We start from the raw sequence: 22,159 nt of genomic DNA, 5'->3' as shown, positions 1-22,159 counted from the left end.
GTGAGTCAGTGAAATCAGAAACAAAGTTTAATGTCTTCCAACAAAAAAAGTAAAGAATCAAGTCCAAATAATACCAAAGTTGTAATAAACTAGACTATTAGAGAGGAAAGAACATTTGACACCTTGCAGTTCAGGACTCTATTTTGCATGTGAATTTGAATGTACAGTCTTTGCAGTTTGGCCAGTGGAGGGCAGATGAATTGTCTCAGGATTGCTTCAGAGCTCAGAATCATCCCAGCAGAGACCTCTTTAACCAGAGCCAGACCTTTACCAAGCATGCCGCCCCTATACTCAGAGCCCCCACTTGGCTTGATCATCCTGTGTACTCCTATTCCCAGCAGCAGTCACTGAGCACAGGAGAGAGTTTGAAAAGTGTACATTTAGATCTCTCCAGAATCTCTCAACAGTGCACAGAAGAAACAGATCTTAATTTTATATATGAGAGCAGAAAACAAAAAACACACGAACCATCTTTTGGAGGATCCAGATTCTGGTCTCATCAGCAACAAGTTCAGGATGAAAGAGAAAGATGGGCTCCCTTGTCATTCTCAGCATCCTATCTTTCAGAAGGCTTTCAGTACGAGCCCTTTGTTCGCTGTCCACATCCATTTAACATACAGCGCAGGTCAGACCGTCTTGGTATGACTCACTGTCCCAGGTCAATTACACCATTTTATCCACCCCTTTACCTATAGAAAAGGCTGTTTGCCAAGGTTAGTCTCATCTAATCATCATTGGTGATGATATGGTCCAACTATGCATACATCTTACTGTCTTTGTACGAGTAACTTTTTTTTTTTTTTTGCATTACAGATTTACCTTTTTATATTTACAAAAATTGAAAGACCATCACCTCTACATGTCATTTGAGAGTTCAGTGTGCTTACATTATGATTTCTCTAATATGTTTGTATATACTACTAACACAAGTAGTAAGAGTGAAAGACACTTTTTAAGATCAAATCACTCTGTGCTGTATAAATATCAAAAGCCCTGCACAATAAGCTTCTTTTGTTCTCCTGCATTAATAGAGTAAATGTTTATTGTCTATCCACAACGATGCTGCTTATATATTTTATTTATTAATTTAGTCAAATTTCTTCTATAAGTATTTTTCTATTCTATATATCTTGACTGGGCTTTTTTTTTTCCTTAGATTTAGTATACTGTAAAAATAAGATGCATGTGATTTTGTTATATCCTTTTAATAAAGCAGTACAAAATTTAAAATATTTTATATCAAACTGATTTCACAATTTAAGTTTTATATCTGTTAAAATATCTTGTAGTAAACTGAAATATAAGAATTCAACTGTTTAATACTCTTGTAAAGTAAATAGATCACAGTTATTTTACCTGTTGAATTTCTATTTATTTAATTATTTTATTTATTTAATTTTCATTACATTTTTACCACAAAAGCCTTATAAAAATAAACAATTGCTTCAGGTGACTGTATCTTTTCCATTATCATCATTATTTTTACATGTTTGTAATATATGCAGGCTATAGAATTTATATCCTTTACTGAAGTAAATTAAATTAAATTTGATCTTATATTGTAAATTTGGTCTTATACATGTAGTCAGGGCATTAGGTAATACTCTTCCTTATCTGTTGGTGTCTGATTCACAAAATATTCTCTTTCCTTCATGTCCTTCTCTTGTCTCCTCTGATCACTCTCCTCCATCTTCTGCTCCTCTTGGTTTCCAGTGTTGCTGCTCCTTAGTGCTCTCTTTAACTGATTCCAGAACAGTTCTTTTGCACTGCTTGGATCAGAACAATTTGACCCAGGCCACTGCAAATAGGTCTTTTTAAGCATGACCTTTCTCATACGGTGATAAGTGGACAGTTGCTGCTTGGGTATAGGCTCCAGAAAGACCAGCAAAAGCACATCCTGCATTTCTTGAAAGAGACGATAGCTGGCCAACTGGATCTCCAGTGAGCACCATTCACTGCGAAGGAAGCTCTGACTGACCACGCAGATCGTTTTGCGACTTCCATATACAGCAGCCACAATGTTGTCGACAATATCGCGGCCCAGCTCGAAATCTCTGTGGTGGAGGCAGAGCCGAAAAGAAGAACCCTCGAGATTCGGTAGCAACTGTTCCATTACCCAGTCTTCATCTGCCGAGTTGTAGGAAACAAAGGCATCATACTTGTATTTTTCCTCCTGGTCCCTTAAGCGACGCCACTGTTCTCCAAACCACGATCGAAACACGTAGTAGCCGTATTTAAACTTCCAATAAAGTCTGACATAGAGAAATGGTATTAAGGTTAATAAAATTGTGAATGTAAAAGTTAAGGAAAAGAGGTAAAGTTCTATGTCCAGATAACACACATTAGTGTCAAAGTTGTGAAAATATGACCCTGGATGGTCTTGGCATGTAATATTGAAAAGAAATGGAAATTGGAGTTTTTTATTGGTTAGAGTCCAGTTCTGTAGATCACTATTCTGGCAGCCACAACTTAGAGGGCAACTGCGCATGTCAATGTACGTCAGATTGGTCAGATTGTCCAGTAAACTGATGTCCAAAGATGTCATGGCATTGCGATTCAGATGTAGTGTCTTTAGTCCTGTCAAATTTCCAAAGACCTCTTTTGAAAAAGATTGAATGCCCATGTTCTCAACAGATAGTAAATTCAATTTTCGAAGGTTTTTGAAAATACCAGGATTGAGTTGGGCTATCCCAGCACATGAGTTGTCTAGAGTTAAGAGCTCCAAGCTTTTCAGGTCATCAAATGTTTCAGCACCAAATCCAATGATATGGTTGTTAGTTAGGTAAAGTCTTTTCAGAGAAGTTAGTCCCCGGAAAAACGCACGCGGCAACAAGTTTATGCCATTTGGTTTCTGCGCACTAAGTTTCAGGTCGAGAAGCCTCGACATATTTATAAATGGCGAAAATTTATGTTCTCTAAAATACACAATTTGGTTAGCCTCTAAATCCAGCACCTTCAGGGTAGCATGGAGTTTCCCAAAGAGTCCGCTGTCGATCTCTTTCAGACGATTTCTATCTAAATACAAATTGGCCAAGCTATGCAGCCCATCAAATGCATGTGGCTTCAGCTGTGTGATCTTGTTCCCGCCTAAATCTAAAATAGTTAGATTTGACAGAGAATGAAAGGTATAGTTGAAAATTACAGATATTTGGTTGTTGCGCAGGTTGAGAGTCTTCAGGCTGGTAAGATCTTCAAAGCTGTCATTGTAGACATCGGTCAAAAGGTTGTTGTCGAGACGAAGTGTAACAAGATCTTTGAGTCCATGTAAGGCTTTATGGTGCATATAAGCAATTATGTTTATGTTTAGCTCGAGGTTTGTTAAGTTTGGTGTATTACTGAAGGCAAAACCTCCGACCTGTAGAATACGATTGTATCGATAGCTCAGGCTTCTCAGGCTGTAGAGCTTGTCTGTTTTGTTGCAGGGCAGTAGCCTGGTCAGATGGTTATGTTCCATTTTGAGACTTTCCAGTTGGTACTGACCATGCAGAAACTGTAAACAGACAGTGGTTTTCATATCATTTAGTGAGAGGTCCATTATACCTGTGATATTTGGGCAATTATCAAATGTGTTGCGTTTTAGTGCTTTTATGGAATTGGCCTGGAGGTACATGTTATGTATGTGTTGTGTTTTATGGTGGTGATGTCGCAGAAGATTACACAATGAAGACAGCGCATTAGAGTCCTTCAGTTTCAAACCAGAGAAGTCGACGCTCCACGGTCGTACATTGGTATAATTAAGAAGCTTGTTAGCAGAGACACCGGTATAGCGTAAGCGCAGGTATGTTATATTCTCCAGATTCAGGCCCTGAAAAGTCTTGGATGACAATTTGTTTTCTGAGAAATCTAGCACTTTCACATACATTAGGAAAGACTTGTCACATCCCAGTTTGTATAGATTATTATAACTGAGGTTTAGACTGGCAAGCGACTCTGGCAGACGGTGGGAGTGATTCAGTGTGGTTAACTTGTTAAAGGAAAGGTCCAGTTTTATCAAGCTAGACAGGTTTGTTATGCATTCAACCAAAGCGGAAAAGTTTTTTAGGTGATTCCTGCGTAGGTTGAGAATCGTTAGGTTTGTCAATTTGGAAAACAGGAACATGTCAGTATTATTGAGATTGTTGCTTTCCAGGATCAGCTCTGTGAGGCTATGGAGGTCACTGAAGACATCACGGTGGAGAAATGATATGTTATTGCAGGACAGATTTAAAGTCTGAAGTTGTTGCAGATTATTAAAAGCATCTTTGTGGATTTTAGAAATATAGTTACTGTCCAGTACCAGAGAAGTCAGATTGGACAGATGATAGAAGCTTCGGCCTTGAACATATGTAGTGTTACTGTAAGAAACTGTAAGGTTTGTTGCTGTTGGAAATACATCACTCACAATTTTAGCTATGTCTGGTTCATGACATTTAGTACATGTGAAGATTTTATGGTTAGAATCTGCATCCTCTGTGCAACTCCTGAAACTGTAGCTGAAGGCAAGTTTAAGGAGGCACATAAATACTGCCTTTAGGATCAGTTCACGACATGCAGAATCTGCCATAGTTTTCAGTTCCACTTTTAAATGTAACTGCCTTCATCAAAGAGCAACACTACGAGGTTCTTCACTCAGTATGAGCTAATCCAATATTGAGAGTTTAACACAGCCAGCTGCTAGAAAAAAAGAGGGGAAGGTTATAATCAGTTTAAAAATAAATCAGAAATAAAATTATTATTGACCCATAATGCTACTAGTCAAATTGACTTTTTTTTTTTTTTCAAACATATTAAATACAACAGAAACAGACTATGGACATGTTATGTTTATTTTATTTATTATCAGATTAATAACATGACTTCAAAGGTTATGGAAGTATATCTAATGTATGAATACAGGTGCTAAAAAGGTAGATACAAAAACATTAGGTGTACTTTCACATTAGGAGTAAACAAACTTCTCTAATGCTCTCACATAACCCGTCTCAATTGACAATTTCCCACTTCTCAGACTCTTTTCCCCCCCCCCCTTTTGTTCTATTTACATCAACTTCCTTAAAATTGTAAATAATTAAACAATAATGGATTGAAACAACAAAACCATATTAAATTAAAAACTTTGTAAGTTTACATGTAAATGCATGACACATTCTGCTTAACAAATTTCTCTTTTTTTTTTTCACATGCTCCATTTGCTCACGATATGATGTTAACGTGCATACAAAGGCATAAATCTTGTCATGGGGAAGTAGACAGAGAGCTATGTAACATTATGTGAATAAATGGCTCTCTATATGTTAAACAGGATGAATAGTTCAAAACCAGTGTGCAATCCTAATAAGCCAAGATCTCATAATTAATTTCATTATGTTGACTATTTATCATATGAACATTTTCTAGATATAAAGAGAAATGTAATACAGTACCTTACCTTAATGAAATTGCTCCGGATAATTTTGCAAAACTATCATAGCCGTTCTCTCTCTTTTAAACAGGATATTGTTTTCACAGGAATAGAAAGAGGAACCAAAACGGTTTCAAGCCAGAACAAAGAATATCAGACAATGGGACACAATGCCTGATCCAGTTACTTAGATTATGCAGAGAAATCTTGAATACTTTCTTTAAACAAATATAATAATTTAATTAAGGATTGATTCATAATGTAAATTCTCATGTAAGGATCATTTAAATCACTGATATAGTTTGGAATATTATAAAAGAATAATAATAAGAATCCAGGCATTTGGCAACTCTCTTCCCTTAATTCTTTTTGAATTAGCCTCTCGCCTTCTGTTCTCGAGCCATCTGACAGAGTCCACAGAAAGGACAGCAGGTCATAATCACCCAGTCATCACAGACAGAGCCCTAAAAGAAACAAGGCACTTACTGCAGTGCTAGTCTTTGACACCAATGTTATGAAATGATAGATTTCAGCAGGAATTAAAACACTACATCAACTTCGGAAAAAAGCAATAATCAATATTGAACATTAGTATTATTGCACGGCCTACATTAATACGATATTTGTCACGGATGCTGGTTCTCAATGCAATCATAGCTCCAGGTAGGAAGGGCAAACAGCAGCTGTCACCATTATCCTGTGCCACCTTACAACCCAAGATGCAAGGAATAAATGCCCCACACAGACCTGAGGAACAAACAGTGTCAGAATTCACACTTTTTTGCAATATGAGGCTTTGTAAGGTTCAAGCCACTCAAATTAATTGAAGGGATAGTTCACTTGGATTTACTCATCCTCATGTTGTTCTTTTGCGGAACACAAAAGAAGATATTTTAAAAAACCCTACTGACTTTCATTCTATGGACAAAAAAAAATGTTCTTCAAAGAAAGAAGGTTTTGAAATTACACGAGTATATGATTTATTTTTAGGGAAGAATTTTCATTTTTAGGGAAGCCCTTTAACAACTTAATTTATAATCTCTATTACCATTACATGATCTTAAAGCTGCAGTCCGCAAGTTTTGCCTCTTTGTCGCCATCCCTGTTTGAAACCTGCAATTGCAGTTATTTGTGGAATTATCATCTTTACGTGGGTTGTGCATCGGCACAGCTCCTCAACACGGATGAATCTAATGTTTGCTGTCAGTCACTACACCGGTGTGGATACTGTACTTCGGAATCACAGATTGTAGTCTTAGAAGTATGACCAAAATAAGAATTTTTACCAGAAAATGTCATCTGAACAAGTAAGAAACAAATCTGCCACTTTTGTTCTGACCAACTGAGAAAAAAAAAACAGATTTTTAAATCCGATACATATCCGATCTGTGGACATGCGACCTATCTAAACACGCATATCTGATTCCCGTTGGAATTCCAAGCCACCACAAGGCGAGGGCGACACATTTGCTCACTAAAAGGTAGCTTCAATGTTGTATTATGAAGCAGACGTGCTTGTATGCACTCGCACTAAAAATTCGCAGCTTTTCTTTTTAACAGCAATTCGCAGCAATTTCAACCTTTGCCCGGTTAATTTAAAAGAGACCGCTGCGTTGTTGTTTTTCTTATAGGCCAAAAGCTTCACTGTAGCTATCTCTCTCTCTCTCGCGTACGCACTCTCTCTCTCCTTAGCTCGCTCGAAAAAAAAATGGAATTCTAAAACTAATAACTGTAGATAAAATATCAAACGCAAATTACCTTTTTTTCCGGTCTGTATTCGTTCAGTCAGATTTTGCGCTGCAATTCATCCATGACACTGACAGCTGTTAACTTATCCATTCTGACAGGTAATCATGGCCACTCGACATGAAATATATAAATAAGTTTTATTCAAAACCCGAGGATCTACCATGTGCATGTAAAACTATCAATGACAATCATTTTGGAGCAGGAAGTAATGTAAACACAGATACCGGATACCAGTCGCGTCTAAAATGAAGGTAAACACACTGGCCAAAAAATCGGATATGGTCAAAAGATCGGATCTGTGCATTAAGACTTGCAGTGTAAATGCAGCCTTGGAATTCCAATGGGAATCGGATATACGTGTTTAGACGTAGGTCGCGTGTCCAGAGATCGGATATGTATCGGATTTAAAACCACATTTGGAAGTGGTTTAGATGGGATGTGAAAAAATCGGATCTCGTGTGGATTTTTGTGTTTACACGTGTGCAACTAATTCCGATCTGTGTCAGATGTGAGCAAAAGATCGGATTTTTTGTGCCAGTGTAAATGCAGCCTGTGTTCCAAATTATTGCAAGAGACATATCAGTAGGATTTCAGTACAATAAACAAACAGATTTTGGTTTTTCTAAGAAAGTGTAACTGGTATCAATCAGACAAAATAATTTGCCAGATCTACTTAGGTAAATGGAAACCCTACTTAAAGAGGTTGTTCCACATTATTAAGCAAGTGAAAACTGAATGGAGATTATCGAATTGTCATAAGATTTGTGAGTGATTTAGAGCACAGCAGAACTCGGTCAGATAAAGGCTTATTGAGGAAAGTTCCTGTCAAAAAAACTGTATTAAAAGGGCAGCTATAAAAAAAGCCAGTGTTTAGCAGAAAACAGGTATTTGAAGCCTCTCCATGCAGGCTGGCAGTTGTGTGTAAAGATGCATTTCAGCCACTCCTAACCAAAGCTCACAAAGAGAAACATTTACAGTGGGTTTAGAAATACATGAAGACTCATTTTAAATAGTTTTATTCACTGATGAGTGCTGTACTACAATGGATGGTCTAAATGGATGGATTTCTGGATGGTTGGTGAATGGCCACCACGTTCCAACAAGACTGCGAGGAAGCTAGCGGGTGATGATTTGGGCTGGAATATTGGGAAGTGAGACGGAAGGTCCCTTTAGGGTCTCTGAGGGTGTCAAAATGACTTATGCAAGATATGTGGAGTTTATAACTGACAATTTTCTGCTATGGTATAAAAAAAAAGGATAGTGTCTTTTGAAATAAAAGGATTTTCATTCAGGAAAACGCACTAGCCCATGCTGCAAAAAACACCACAGCAATAAAACTGTTTGAAAATGTATTTCTACACCCACTGTAAATGTTACTCTTTGTGAGATTTGGTTAGAGAATTGCTAAAATGCAATTTTACACATAACTGCCAGCCTGCATAGAGAGGTTCTTGAGACTCCAGAGACACCAGAAGCTTCAAATACCTGTTTACTGCTCAACACTGGCTTTTTATAGCTGCCATTTTAATACAATTAACTTGTTTGACAGAAAGTTTCCTTAATAAGCCTTTATCTGACTTTATCTGAGTTCTGCTGTGCTCTAAATCACTCACAAATCTTATGACAGTTCAATAATCTGCATCCACTTTTCACACAACATTAGTTGTTTTCATGCCTTTTGCACAACATTGCACCTTTTCATGCTTTTCATCTTCAGAAAGATCTTTCTTCCTCCCCACATTGCAAGAGAACTGTGACTTGCTTAATAATATGGAACAACATCTTTAAGTAGGGTTTCCATTTACCTAAGTAGATCTGGCAAATTATTTCGTCTGAGATTGATACCAGTTATCTAAAAAGACATGGATAAATAAACAAACAAACACTTTCTTAGAAAAACTAAAATCTGAATGATCACTTGCATAATAATTTGAAACACAGTATAATGACCGCTTAGCTCATATCACGTCAAACTGTGTGTGCAAATTATTATCATTGTTATACTTTGTTCTCAAATTGTTAATGTTAACAACATCAGCATTGCGTGACTACACTGTCAGAAAAAATGTGCAAAATTTGTACCTTTAGGGGTACAAAGGCTTGTCACTGGGGCAGTACCCTCAAGGGTACACCTTTATAATGGGTACATATTGGTACCCTTGCAGTTTGTACCTTTCAAAGGCAAATATGTATCTTTGGTGACCAAACTGTACCTTGTAGTGCTATGGTACCATGTACCCCTAAAATGGTACAAATTTGTCCTTTTAGGGGTACTGCCCCAGTGACAAGCCCTTTGTACCTCATGATGGTTCGTTTGTACCCCACACAACATATTAAAAAGGCCATAATGCTGTTTTACCACATTTATTAAATAACATTAAAAATATTACAATCTCACAATTTCATGCACAGATTTCAAAGGAAAAACATTTAAACATTGTATCACAATGTGTCATCAATATTGCAGGATGCATTTACATATTGATCAATTTCACATTTCCAAAAACAGTACACACATTACCTGTAACTCTTTAAAACATTAAACAGTACTACACATTTCATTTTAACTGTACATTTTAAACATTCTTGTGAATCACAATTCATCATAGGCTTAGTATGTTTCAAGAGTCCGCAAGTCCATCTTTTGACCTGGTTAAATTATACTCCATTCAGGTATGCATGGAAATGTGAAGCATGAGACATTTGGTTTAAAAGCTCACCACACAGAAGCCAAAAGAGTTTGAAAACCAAGGTGTTTGGTTGCATCTTATGAATATCCATTCACATGACCTTCAATCGAGGATGCATCCTGACCAACGACTGCAAACTCCTGTTGGAGACAAATTAAAAATTAGTACAACCTCAAATGCACAATTACATTTTTTTTAACCTTACATTTTTGTAACCACAATAGGATAGAAATTTAAATCAAGGCTGATTCGCACCAAGGACAATAACTACAACCATAACATTTTTAATTCACACTTTCATTCTTAGACAATAGTGATAACTGTACCATAACTGTAACAATAATGACACAAGAGGAACAATATCATTGGAATCATTTTTGGGGGAACTTTTTTTTCCAACTGATGAACAAAAACATTGGAAGCCAATCAGAAATAAAGAGCTCCAGCATTTAAAGCAGCAGATGATTTAGCTGCAGCACTTGCTTAAAATGGAGAACATTATCTTACCTTTCCTGCAAATGCTTAAAATAGTCATTACTAGGGGTGGTGGGTGGGGGTTGGTCAGGACAGTTTGTAGCAACACAGTGTTGAAAGGTTAGTACACCCAAAAATTAAAATTCTGTCATTTACTCACAGTCGTGTTGTTCCAAACCCATAAGACTTTCGCTCATCTTTATATATTTGAAGATATTTTTAATGAAATCTAAGCAATTTCTGTCCCTGCAGACAGCTACAGAACTAAAAGAATTCATAAAGAGATTATAAATCAATTCCATATGAATTGAGCGATTTAGTCTAAATTTTCTGAAGAGACTCAATTGATATGATGAACAGATTTTATTTAGGCTTTTAATTATATAAACATTGATCAGCAAACTTGGTGTAACACACGAGAATGAACCTCCCCAGATAGCAAATTTGTGTCGGCCCAGACCTGGCCCACATCTGGCACATGCGGAATGATGATCTGGGCCACATGTGGCAGGAATGATGGCACTTGGGCGGACCACTCCTGTTTGCCAGATCTGGGCCACAATCAGGCCATAGAAATGCCACATGTCAGCCAAGAGCAAATAAATAAACCAGAACTGGACCTTATCTGATCCACAAAATCTTTATATATTATTTATAGAGTCATCTCAGCATTAACAAGCCTGTTATCAAGCAGAATCACTGAAGGAAAGAAGAAAAAAAAGAGAAGAGCAGAAACAAGAACTACAACTGACTTCAGTCACAGCCTTAGATGAAATCAACTGAAGATAAAAGACATTAAATCTCTGAAGATCTGATTAAACAACTCCACAAACAGCATTACCAGCTTCACTTATTACTAACCAGACTGACTTTATTTCTGTCATTCATCTACAGCAGTTCTTATTGAGAAATAATAGAAGTTTAACTCTCATGTTTGTTTCATTTGAGGTTACCATGATGGTGATTAATGTTTCCATTAGTTGACCTTTAAAAATACATATATATATTTTTTTAAAATATATTTTTTTCTCCAGCTGCTGTAGTGTTTCCGTCAAACACATTAGCAGTAGCAAAGAAAACTGAGTGTGCTTAAGTGATGATAGTTCTCGCACATCAAACAAACATGCTTGAGCTTCCGTTTAACACAACTGATGTGTGAGTTGATGAGTGTTTATATGTGAAAAAAGCCTAAATTAAATCTGTTCATCATATAAAGTGATCAAGTCTCTTCAGATAATTAGGACTAAACTGCTAGATTCATATGGATTAATTATGAACATTAATATGAACATGAATAATCTCTTTATGAACATTTTGAAGCATCAAAGTGGTAGTTGCATAGCTGTGAATGGAGGGACAGAAATCACTCAGATTAAAAATATCTACATTTGTGTTACGAATATGTACAGGTTTGGAACAACATGACTGTGAGTAATTAATGACAGAATTTTCATTTTTGGGTGAGCTAACCCTTTAAACTATAAGAGTACATACCTGTGAGACTCCTCCTGGAGTTTCTTCAGACAGCCTTGCTCTCCTTGCTCTTTCTGACCTCACCTTCAAGAACCAGAGGTGCAAGTTCCACTGAGTTTATGTTTGAGGGACTGGTGCCAAGATTGCAAACACAGAGGGTAAAAACAAATCAGATAAGAAGGTAAACCTCCATTTTTTTTTTTTTTTTTTTTTTATGTATATAAACAGGATCCATCAACTTCTGTTCATTAGAACTTATAAGATGTCCTCTATACACTGTATTGTAAAACAAAATAGCATTCGTGCACTGCTTCTATAGTTTACACCACCATGTCGCTTGAAGTAGTTTTTCGATCATTTTCACTTCATCCTCATCCACCTCATAGTCTGAAAGCAGCCAATGACAGATCAGCGTGCGTTCGAGGCTAGATCTCATCAACATTAAAATGACATCTATCACTTAATAATAATACAGTACAACCCCTGTGTACGCGTGACGCGGCTCTCGCGTACCGCATAAACACGGTCAGATCAGTTGAAAAGTCTGGTTTTATAAGTCTGTTTCACAGTCGAGACTCAAGTTTCGTTAATATAAGGGCCGGTTCGCACAGAATGCACTGGTTTTCCCCCTATTTTCCTATGTAAACATATTATAGATGAACATCTTTCGTTCAGTCGAGTCTGACTGCTTTCTATATCCTACTGTTGAGTGGCGTGTTAAGACATATGGAAGTAAATTAATGCCAAATGTTTTTGAAATAAAAAGCTTGTTGAATTGCACTAATTGAAAAAAAAAAGTGCATTACATTAACTGTGCTTGCATTTTAATGTATTGTATTTTTAGGGCTTGCATTTTTATGGACTGAAATTCAACATGGTCGTATATTTAAGCTGTGAATATTTCAATTCAAAATATTTCACACACATTTTCATTATTAAAAATTCAATAATTTATATTCACCTTTCAGATTTCACTTCCAAAATATTCATTCTGTTTAAAAATACAACCTATAAAATTCGACTAGCAATTTTCGGTCCATTTTATTTCACTTTACAAATTCGCTTCCACAAATTCAGTGGTTCAAATTAGGCAGAAAATTCAACATTTCACATCCGGGAACTGCAGGAAAAGCAGTAGAGTGCCGATGCATGATCTCCATCTGCTGTTAGTCGGCTTCACCAGCAGGTACCGCTAGCGGCTGTTTACGAAGACCAAATCAACAGTTAGAAACGGGTCATTCATTCAATAAAACGGATTTGCAGAAATAGAGCAAGCGGTAAGTGTATGTGTGATGATTATCAAGGACGGTACAAATGCAGAAAAGCTGATAAAGACACAAAAGCTGCATTTATGTTTAATTCAGTGTTTTTACAGTTACTTTCCCTGTGTAGGGAACACAGTTGGTTTTGTGACTGTAAGTTATTCTCTTTAAATGCTATTGAAGGTAGAACGTGAATACCAAATGTCATAACTTTAGAGGCAGTCCCTAAATTTGCGAATATCAAACCTTCAGTGTCAAACCAATTTTATCAGTCCCTCCAGGATTTCGCGATTCTGCGATCGCTGAATTTATCGCAAAATCAAGTAACCCCTCAGTAATCGGAGGATCTTGCATTTTTTCTTAATTGCCGCAGATTTTGGGCTTAGACGCGTCCCGTGACGTCATTGCAACATGCATTTAGTCAACTCGTTTGAGCTGCGCAGCTCGGACCAATAATCGGGTTTCATGTGACGTCACTGTGTTTTATCGCCACCATATTTGTGTCTGGTCACAGCTGCGCTACCTGTTTCAGTGACTGAAACTCAGTTTATTGAAATTCAGTCTATGGTCACAGCAGCTACAGCTACCAAAGGAAGAAGAAACACTCCTAGAAAGTTCACAACAAGGTTAGGCTACAATATGCCTGGGATATGTGGTGCTGTTAGCTGTTTTAACAGTAGTCAGAGAAACCCCGAACTACAATTTTAATCGATCCCAAAGGAGTTAGATCGGCGGAATTGTTGGCTTCAATCAGAAGGGACCACACCACTGGCAGCCAAACAGTTTTATTGAACTGATGATCATCTTGCTCTCAAACAGCAACGCAAAACATTAATAACTATGATTGGGGCTGTCTTATTCATAACATTATAATTGTACACACTATTGTAATCAGTGGCGTTTTAAAAAGTGGGTGGGACAGGAATGTGTGTGTCGGGAATGTGTGTGTATCATTATAATACTAAATGCACAAAATTTATTGATATAGACCTCATGTTTAATATGATAGTTTCGTCCTTACATCAACTATAATACAATATGTAGTTAGTCTCGAAAGTATTTACATTAGTTAGTAAATATGTAAATCCACATCTAGTGTTAGATTGTCCTGATGGACTAGAGGTAAAGCTTTTGTTCAGCGTGCCAGAGGTTCTGGGTTCTAATCCGCCCTCGTGTTATATATTTTATTTTTTTCTCATTAAAACCAAAGCTGTTCATCAGTGATTGTTTTTCAAGAGCAGAGACACGTTTATGTGCATTTTGTTTGTGATTTCACCGGAACAAATAGAGTCTGCGGCCGCAACATCGATAGATTGAAGCGCTCGTCCGTGTGAAGACTGCGCACTGTGCACGAGCGCAAAGAGAAAACTGTTGCGCCACTGATAACAGCGGCAACGAGCACTCAACGTGATTTCAAAAATGACACATCCCAGCGCCAAATCGCCTATTATTTAACACAGACAAACGAATTGTTAATAAACAAGAGATGTTTCTTTTGTATTAGTATACATCCGTGCCGCGAGACGTTTCAAAAAGTGGCCATAAACTAAAGCGCTTTGCTAGAAGGTTAATTAACTCAACAGAACACATTCTATATAGGATAATTCAGATATATTTATACAAGATAAACATAACAACTTAAATTTGCACAAAATCATGCACGCATGAACTTGAACTAAGAAACGTGAATGTAGCTCCTGTTGTGGATGCGTTCTTCCTGTAACAACACGCCGAAACACAGCAACTAAGCCCAAATAATTCACAACATTTTATTACAATAGTGTATACCAGTGGTTTCCAGCCTTTTTTTAAGCCAAGGCCCACTTTCTCTCCGAATCAACTGTGTATACAATTATAATGTTATTAATATGACAGCCACAGTCATAGTTATTAATGTTTTGTGTTGCTGTTTGAGTGCTCGCTGGAAGCTAAAGATGATCATCAGCACAATCAAAGAGTATAGAACCCAAGAGGCTACACTTTTTGGGTAACAGCCACTAGATGGCGCTCCGGTAGCGCGGCCGCCATTATGGGGTGAAAATACTAACTTCACCATAGAATCCTTCACATCTTGCGCACCCAAAATCGGCGAATTTCACTGCCAACTCAGAAGCGCAGTAGAACAGTAAATTGTATGGCTCCTACAGTAAATGTTGTATTGTCTTATATATGTTTTATTTTACTAGTTGTGGTAAAATAAATCTAACCATTCAACCATCTGAGGTAACGTAGTTAGCCTACTTTATTGAGTATTTCCATTTTATGCAACTTTACACATTTATTAATAGTAAATTAATAATTAATACATTTAAGATCATCATGTTTGCAGCTAACAATATATTTCAGACCTAGTGGAGTAATAGTAATAATAGTATCTAGGTCTGAATTTAAATATTGTTTTAATGGATCACGCTACAAACGATCTTATAATACATGATGTATTGCTGTGTCTGTTATCGCATAATTCCCACTTTTGGACACTTTTGCTTTAACGGACATTAGACAACACTGCAAAATCAAGCTGTTATATTCATATATTTATTGGCCTACATTCCCAATTTTTCTGATGCATGTCCTTAATTTAAATTCATATGTTGGTATTAATTCAGTGTTTATAATGCTAATACTTAAACTTCAAAGAATTTTAACCCAAACTGACTGGGTTTCTAGAGAGCAAAGGTTTTGTGAAAAAAGTGGAAGACTTAAACACAAAATGTGTAAAATAAACTGTTAAAAGGATTTGATGATCACTAGTGATAGTATTTTATTCTGTGTTGTCATCATTCAGGTTTTTTTTAACAAAGCAGCTCATATTACCATAGAAACTAGTGGACTGCCGACTCGCTTTCACCCCAAAATGGCGGAAGCGCAGGGCTGCTGCTGGGCGCCGGTGTTGCAATGGGACGTTCTATTGAGTGTCGCTTCTTGTTAGTGTATATTCTTTGGTACAATGAAGCGTTGCTGTGTTAGTTGCCGTGTCGGACACAAAAATGGCGGCGGGCATAGCGGAAGTGACGTCTTTGAAACCCATGGATAGACAACGCGTCGCGACTGGAGCTCAGAGCAAGTGGGCCGATCTCGATCACACAACATTTCTACACGTGCGCTGAGAAGAAACTGCTTGAATTCACAGCAGAATTAATTTCATTACTGTGAAATCTTGTGAGAAGCGTTCACATTCGTCGCAGAATGCTCTGTTAAACCACAGATATCAGATCAAACGGTGCTGCTGTGGACACCGTTTGATCTGATAGTCTATGATATCTGAAATTTGATCTGGTATCTGTGGTTTCACAGAGAATTCTGCGACAAATTTAACCTAAATGCTTCTCACAAGATTTCACAGCGATGTTATTAATTCTGTGGTGAATTCAATCGGTTTCTTCCCAGCGCACATATAATTTGGAAACCACGAGAAACATTGTGACACTAACAGAAATAACTTGTGGCAGAAATGGTCTAATGTTTTCGAGTGCTTTTAAGTGCTTCATACAACTTTTCCCAGCACTTCAAAGCTTTATATATTGCCCAGTTTGAATGTTATTTTTAATGTGATGTCCAAAACATTATTTGTTCATACTTCATAGTTTGTCCCCATTTGTAAAACTAAAGGTTTCACGATGTAGGAAAGCAAACACTTATTTAGAAATAAAAAAGAATAAATAACAACTGTAGTAGATGCTGCAGAGAAACACTTGTTGGCTTATTAGCCATTTCCACACCCTAGTATATATATTTTAATATTTATTAATAATAATAAAAAAAGTTAATATTATCTGCATCTCAACTCAAGCTCAGCGCTTTTCTGTCAGTCCTCACAACACTGCCAAATCAGGGGCTGATGCCACCTTAGTTCACCCAAAAATGAAAATTCTGTCATTAATTACTCACCCTCATGTCATTCCACACCCGTAAGACCGTCGTTCATCTTCGGAACACAAATTAAGATATTTTTGATAAAATCCGATGGCTCAGTGAGGCGTCCATTGACAGCAAGTTAATTTACATTTTCAATACCCAGAAAGATACTAAAGACATATTTAAAACAGTTTATGTGACTGTAGTGGTGCAATCTTAATGTTATGAAACGACGAGAATACTTTTCGTGCACCAAAAAAACAAAATAATGACTTTATTCAACAATATCTAATGATGGGTGATTTCAAAACACTGCTTCATGAAGCTTCGCAGCTTTCCGAATCTTTTGTTTCGAATCAGTGGTTCGGAGTGTGTATCAAACTGCCAAAGTCACGTGATTTCAGTAAATGAGGCTTTGTTACGTCATAAGTGTTTCGAAACGTTTCGAAATTTCAATGTTTCACCACTGGGGGGCGATGATCTCTGTGAAACCATGAAAACATGCTGTAAATTTTGCCGCAAATTTTGAGAAAAGCCTGGCATAAAGACTGCTTTATGCCAGTATCTGCTTTCTTGGAGCCTATATAGTATAACCTACATCACAAATAAGGTGCGAGTTTGGTCTTTTATATCACTGTACGAGTCCATTAAGCTATGTTAAGCATTTTATATGTCCTGATGGCAGGGGAATCCTATGACGTATGAGGAAAATCCTAGTATTACAACACAGTGCTGTGATATAAAGTTAAGGAAACTAAACAACAGAGAGAAATATATGTCTCCTCAGATTTAACGTTTGATCTGTACATCAGCATAGGGAAAAACGTTATAATCTCGCTCACTGTAGAAAAATCTGCTTACATGTAGCCTACACAGGGAAAGTAATCTTAAACTGAATTAAACATAAATGCAGGTTTTGTGTATTTTTCAGCTTTTCTGCATTTGTACTGGCCTTGATAATCATCACACATACAGGTGCTGGTCATATAATTAGAATATCATCAAAAAGTTGATTTATTTCACTAATTCCATTCAAAAAGTGAAACTTGTATATTATATTCATTCATTACACACAGACTGATATATTTCAAATGTTTATTTCTTTTAATTTTGATGATTATAACTGACAACTAAGGAAAATCCCAAATTCAGTATCTCAGAAAATTAGAATATTACTTAAGACCAATACAAAGAAAGTATTTTTAGAAATCTTGGCCAACTGAAAAGTATGAACATGAAAAGTATGAGCATGTACAGCACTCATTACTTAGTTGGGGCTCCTTTTGCCTGAATTACTGCAGCAATGCGGCGTGGCATGGAGTCGATCAGTCTGTGGCACTGCTCAGGTGTTATTAGAGCCCAGGTTGCTCTGATAGTGGCCTTCAGCTCTTCTGCATTGTTGGGTCTGGCATATCGCATCGTCCTCTTCACAATACCCCATAGATTTTCTATGGGGTTAAGGTCAGGTGAGTTTGCTGGCCAATTAAGAACAGGGATACCATGGTCCTTAAACCAGGTACTGGTAGCTTTGGCATTGTGTGCAGGTGCCAAGTCCTGTTGGAAAATGAAATCTGCATCTCCATAAAGTTGGTCAGCAGCAGGAAGCATGAAGTGCTCTAAAACTTCCTGGTATACGGCTGCGTTGACCTTGGACCTCAGAAAACACAGTGGACCAACACCAGCAGATGACATGGCACCCCAAACCATCACTGACCGTGGAAACTTTACACTGGACCTCAAGCAATGTGGATTGTGTGCCTCTCCTCTCTTCCTCCAGACTCTGGGACCTTGATTTCCAAAGGAAATGCAAAATTTACTTTCATCAGAGAACATAACTTTGGACCACTCAGCAGCAGACCAGTCCTTTTTGTCTTTAGCCCAGGTGAGACGCTTCTGACGCTGTCTGTTGTTCAAGAGTGGCTTGACACGACAGCTGAAACCCATGTCTTGCATACGTCTGTGCGTAGTGGTTCTTGAAGCACTGACTCCAGCTGCAGTCCACTCTTTGTGAATCTCCCCCACATTTTTGAATGGGTTTTGTTTCACAATCCTCTCCAGGGTGCGGTTATCCCTATTGCTTGTACACTTTTTTCTACCACATCTTTTCCTTCCCTTCGCCTCTCTATTAATGTGCTTGGACACAGAGCTCTGTGAACAGCCAGCCTCTTTTGCAATGACCTTTTGTGTCTTGCCCTCCTTGTGCAAGGTGTCAATGGTTGTCTTTTGGACAACTGTCAAGTCAGCAGTCTTCCCCATGATTGTGTAGCCTACAGAACTAGACTGAGAGACCATTTAAAGGCCTTTGCAGGTGTTTTGAGTTAATTAGCTGATTAGAGTGTGGCACCAGGTGTCTTCAAAGTTGAACCTTTTCACAATATTCTAATTTTCTGAGATACTGAATTTGGGATTTTCCTTAGTTGTCAGTTAAAATCATCAAAATTAAAAGAAATAAACATTTGAAATATATCAGTCTGTTTGTAATGAATGAATATAATATACAAGTTTCACTTTTTGAATGGAATTAGTGAAATAAATCAACTTTTTGATGATATTCTAATTATATGACCAGCACCTGTACACTTACCGCTTGCTCTATTTCTGCAAATCCGTTTTATTGAATGAATGACCTGTTTCTAACTGTTGATTTGGTCTTCGTAAACAGCCGCTAGCGGTACCTGCTGGTGAAGCCGACTAACAGCAGATGGAGATCATGCATCGGCACTCTACTGCTTTTCCTGCAGTTCCCGAATTTTCTGCCTAATTTGAACCACTGAATTTATGAAAGCGAATTTGTAAAGCGAAATAAAATGGACCGAAAATTGCTAGTCGAAATTTATAGGTTGTATTTTTAAACAGAATTAATATTTTGGAAATGAAATCTGAAAGGTGAATATAAATTATTGAATTTTTAATTATTGAAAATGTGTGTGAAATATTTTGAATTGAAATATTCACAGCTTAAATATATGACCATGTTGAATTTCAGCCCATAAAAATGCAAGCCCTAAAAATACAATACATCAAAATGCAAGCACAGTTAATGTAATGCATTTTTTTTTTTTCAATTAGTGCAATTCAACAAGCTTTTTATTTCAAAAATTTTTTTGCATTAATTTATTTCCATAAAGACAGAAGTACAGCTAGAGTTAGGCCTATAGGTTAAAGTCATCAAGAAATCAAAATTGACCCTGTTTACTTTGCTAGTGCATATTACTAGTCTTGTGGTGAACAATTAATCCGTGCAAGTTAATACGCAGAAAAAAAATGTTTGTTGTGGTAATCTTTAATCAAAATCTGAAAAGTTACTTCCGGCCTGGAATGGCGTTCCTTCTCTGATGACGTCAGTTTGACAGCTTGGGTTGAAAACGCTTAAACCACTCCCCTCCAACCGTTAGTCTGCTATGAGCGAGAGATTGAGAGGAGGAGCGCTAAAGTAAAACTCTGCCCTCTATTTAATATTCCGTTTCACTTGGAAATACACCACAACACTGGAGAAAAGTCGTTTGCAACTTCCGGTTCACGGGGACTTTAAAACTATAAGCTAGCCACAAACAATTCTGCTCTAATAACATTAACAGTCTTAACTAGGCAAACCATATGTTGGTTTTATTACCATCACATATTTTTTGGCGGGAGGACACGACAAAGTTGGGCAAATACACAAAATATATTGCGGGGTGTTTCATACAAATATAAACTAATTTAACAAGAATTACGTACCTCTCAATTTCTGTGATTCTTCATCTTCGGTGAATTATATCCCAGCTTCTCTCATCTTTAGGAGAAACCATCAGGCCGTCCAACTGTCGTCTGTGATGCTCGCGAGTTGCGCGGGCTGTTTGAATTTGAGAGGCTGACTGCATATTATATATTTTTTTTAAATCGCCCACGTTGTTTCTTGCTTAAAAAGATGAGTATATAAACATTTGTCTAGCTTGAAATAATGCTCAGGTGCACAAATTTAATGCACTTGCATGGTTTGGCAGTCTTGAACTACCCACCCCCTGTCAACCTTTCAGTCACACAAGTGATTGTACCTTTGTTTGTTGATTAAATGGTACAAATATGGACCCTTTGACAGTTAGAAACAAATGTGTACCTTATTTTCCCCAAAATGGTACATATTAGTCCTTAAGGTGTAAATATGACCCATTGAGGGTACAACCAAAGCATTTCTACCCAGAGTGCTCACAATGGACCCCAATCGTACCCTTTTTTCTGACAGTGTATGTGTATTTAGTGTGTATTAGCGTTACCTGTAGATTTCAATTTCTGTACAGTCTACTCTCTAACGTTAATTTGTTATACCATACAATCCACCATCAAAATAAGTTTAATTATTCCAGCTGCTGTGAGAAAAGGCTGCCGCCACCTGCAGCATCCTCACATGCCATATAGCCTACTGGCTGGGACCCCTTCTTTATGTAAACATGCTTGAATTTCCAGTGGAAACCCACCAGTGCTACTCGAATTAGAAAACATTATTACAAGCTTACCGTTGTAAATCAGGCTAAGGTAAGGATCGTTTTGAACACTGGCTGGTTAAAGTCACGGACTGCAGCTTTATACAAAATAGATTTACACTAATAAATTAAAAACTGATTAATGTCAATCTCTTTCTCTCACACACACATACACACACACACTCTCACTCACAAATGCCGCAGTCCTCACAACAGTCACAGACATCAGAGCTCCAGTGAGAGACAGTGTAGCTGGTTACAGTCATTTGTGGCTGGGAAGTCATTGGCTCTGTTTGATATGACATCGCTGACAAAAGACATACAGCAAATGATATAATCATTTACAATTGGCAGTGACAATTTATCTTACACTTTTACATTGTTGCTAAAAATACAGTAAAGTTGTCTTGTTGCAACTAAAACATTTTTATTTTATTTTATGGCTATTATAGCAAAGATACCCTCTCTCTCACCTTTTTCTTTAGAGTGGCTTCCTGGTATGTGTCTTACTTTCTCAGGGAATGATGTTCAATGTCTGATAGATCTCAGTGAAGTTGGAAATCACCTCAACATGACATAGGGGAGGAGAAACTGTTACCAGTGGTGAGTGGTTTATGTGACCTGTAAACTAAAGGGTGAAGTGTTTGATTTGGGGGCGAGGAGTTTTACACTATTTCAGGTCTCCACACCCTTCCATCAAGACAGTATATGTTATCTACAATCAATAAAACATTTAGAAGAGAACATTGTTTTTGTACCTCGTGAATATATGTACATTGGCCCTTTTGACAGATAGGTAATTGGCTTCAG

At 37.3% G+C, this 22,159-nt stretch overlaps 3 protein-coding genes and 1 long non-coding RNA gene across 9 annotated transcripts in view; 1 reads left to right on the top strand and 3 right to left on the bottom strand.

Moving 5' to 3' along the window:
• The window catches only part of LOC127497599 (uncharacterized), a 4,366-nt gene extending 2,800 nt beyond the window's left edge, over window positions 1-1,566 (top strand). Inside the window, exons 5-6 of one of the 4 annotated variants that reach the window (XM_051866166.1) lie at window positions 168-713; window positions 814-1,566. In XM_051866166.1, the coding sequence (XP_051722126.1) occupies window positions 168-695 (528 nt within the window). In that variant the 3' untranslated portion in view covers window positions 696-713; window positions 814-1,566. Of the gene's footprint in view, window positions 1-167 lie in introns of all 4 variants that reach the window. The other 3 variants (XM_051866168.1, XM_051866167.1, XM_051866165.1) reach the window with 3 other exon arrangements.
• tlr21 (toll-like receptor 21) lies at window positions 6-5,539 on the bottom strand. Of its 3 annotated transcripts, XR_007925581.1 has the most exons (3): window positions 5,408-5,539; window positions 469-4,650; window positions 6-347 (listed from the first exon to the last, which is right to left on the bottom strand). XR_007925581.1 is itself a non-coding variant. In XM_051866162.1 (2 exons), the coding sequence occupies exon 2, from the start codon at window positions 4,541-4,543 to the stop codon at window positions 1,586-1,588; it is 2,958 nt and encodes a 985-aa protein (XP_051722122.1). In that variant the 5' UTR covers window positions 4,544-4,650; window positions 5,408-5,539; the 3' UTR covers window positions 6-1,585. The 3 variants fall into 3 exon arrangements, 2 of the variants coding, with proteins under 2 accessions (XP_051722122.1, XP_051722124.1); XM_051866162.1 differs by having other exon boundaries at window positions 6-4,650; XM_051866164.1 differs by having other exon boundaries at window positions 6-4,653; window positions 5,408-5,467.
• Window positions 4,788-22,159, bottom strand: cnfn (cornifelin). Its single transcript, XM_051866170.1, has 4 exons — window positions 21,823-22,159; window positions 21,543-21,656; window positions 5,991-6,127; window positions 4,788-5,844 (listed from the first exon to the last, which is right to left on the bottom strand). The coding sequence occupies exons 2-4, from the start codon at window positions 21,652-21,654 to the stop codon at window positions 5,755-5,757; spliced, it is 339 nt and encodes a 112-aa protein (XP_051722130.1). The 5' UTR covers window positions 21,655-21,656; window positions 21,823-22,159; the 3' UTR covers window positions 4,788-5,754.
• LOC127497602 (uncharacterized) lies at window positions 9,478-21,536 on the bottom strand. The gene is made up of 3 exons (XR_007925582.1): window positions 20,607-21,536; window positions 11,788-11,897; window positions 9,478-9,959 (listed from the first exon to the last, which is right to left on the bottom strand). It is a non-coding gene; the product is annotated as an uncharacterized LOC127497602 (long non-coding RNA).

Source organism: Ctenopharyngodon idella, chromosome 16 (genome assembly GCF_019924925.1).
Source record: "Ctenopharyngodon idella isolate HZGC_01 chromosome 16, HZGC01, whole genome shotgun sequence".
Classification (NCBI taxonomy): domain Eukaryota; kingdom Metazoa; phylum Chordata; class Actinopteri; order Cypriniformes; family Xenocyprididae; genus Ctenopharyngodon; species Ctenopharyngodon idella.
This window is presented reverse-complemented; position numbering and strand designations above follow the sequence as displayed.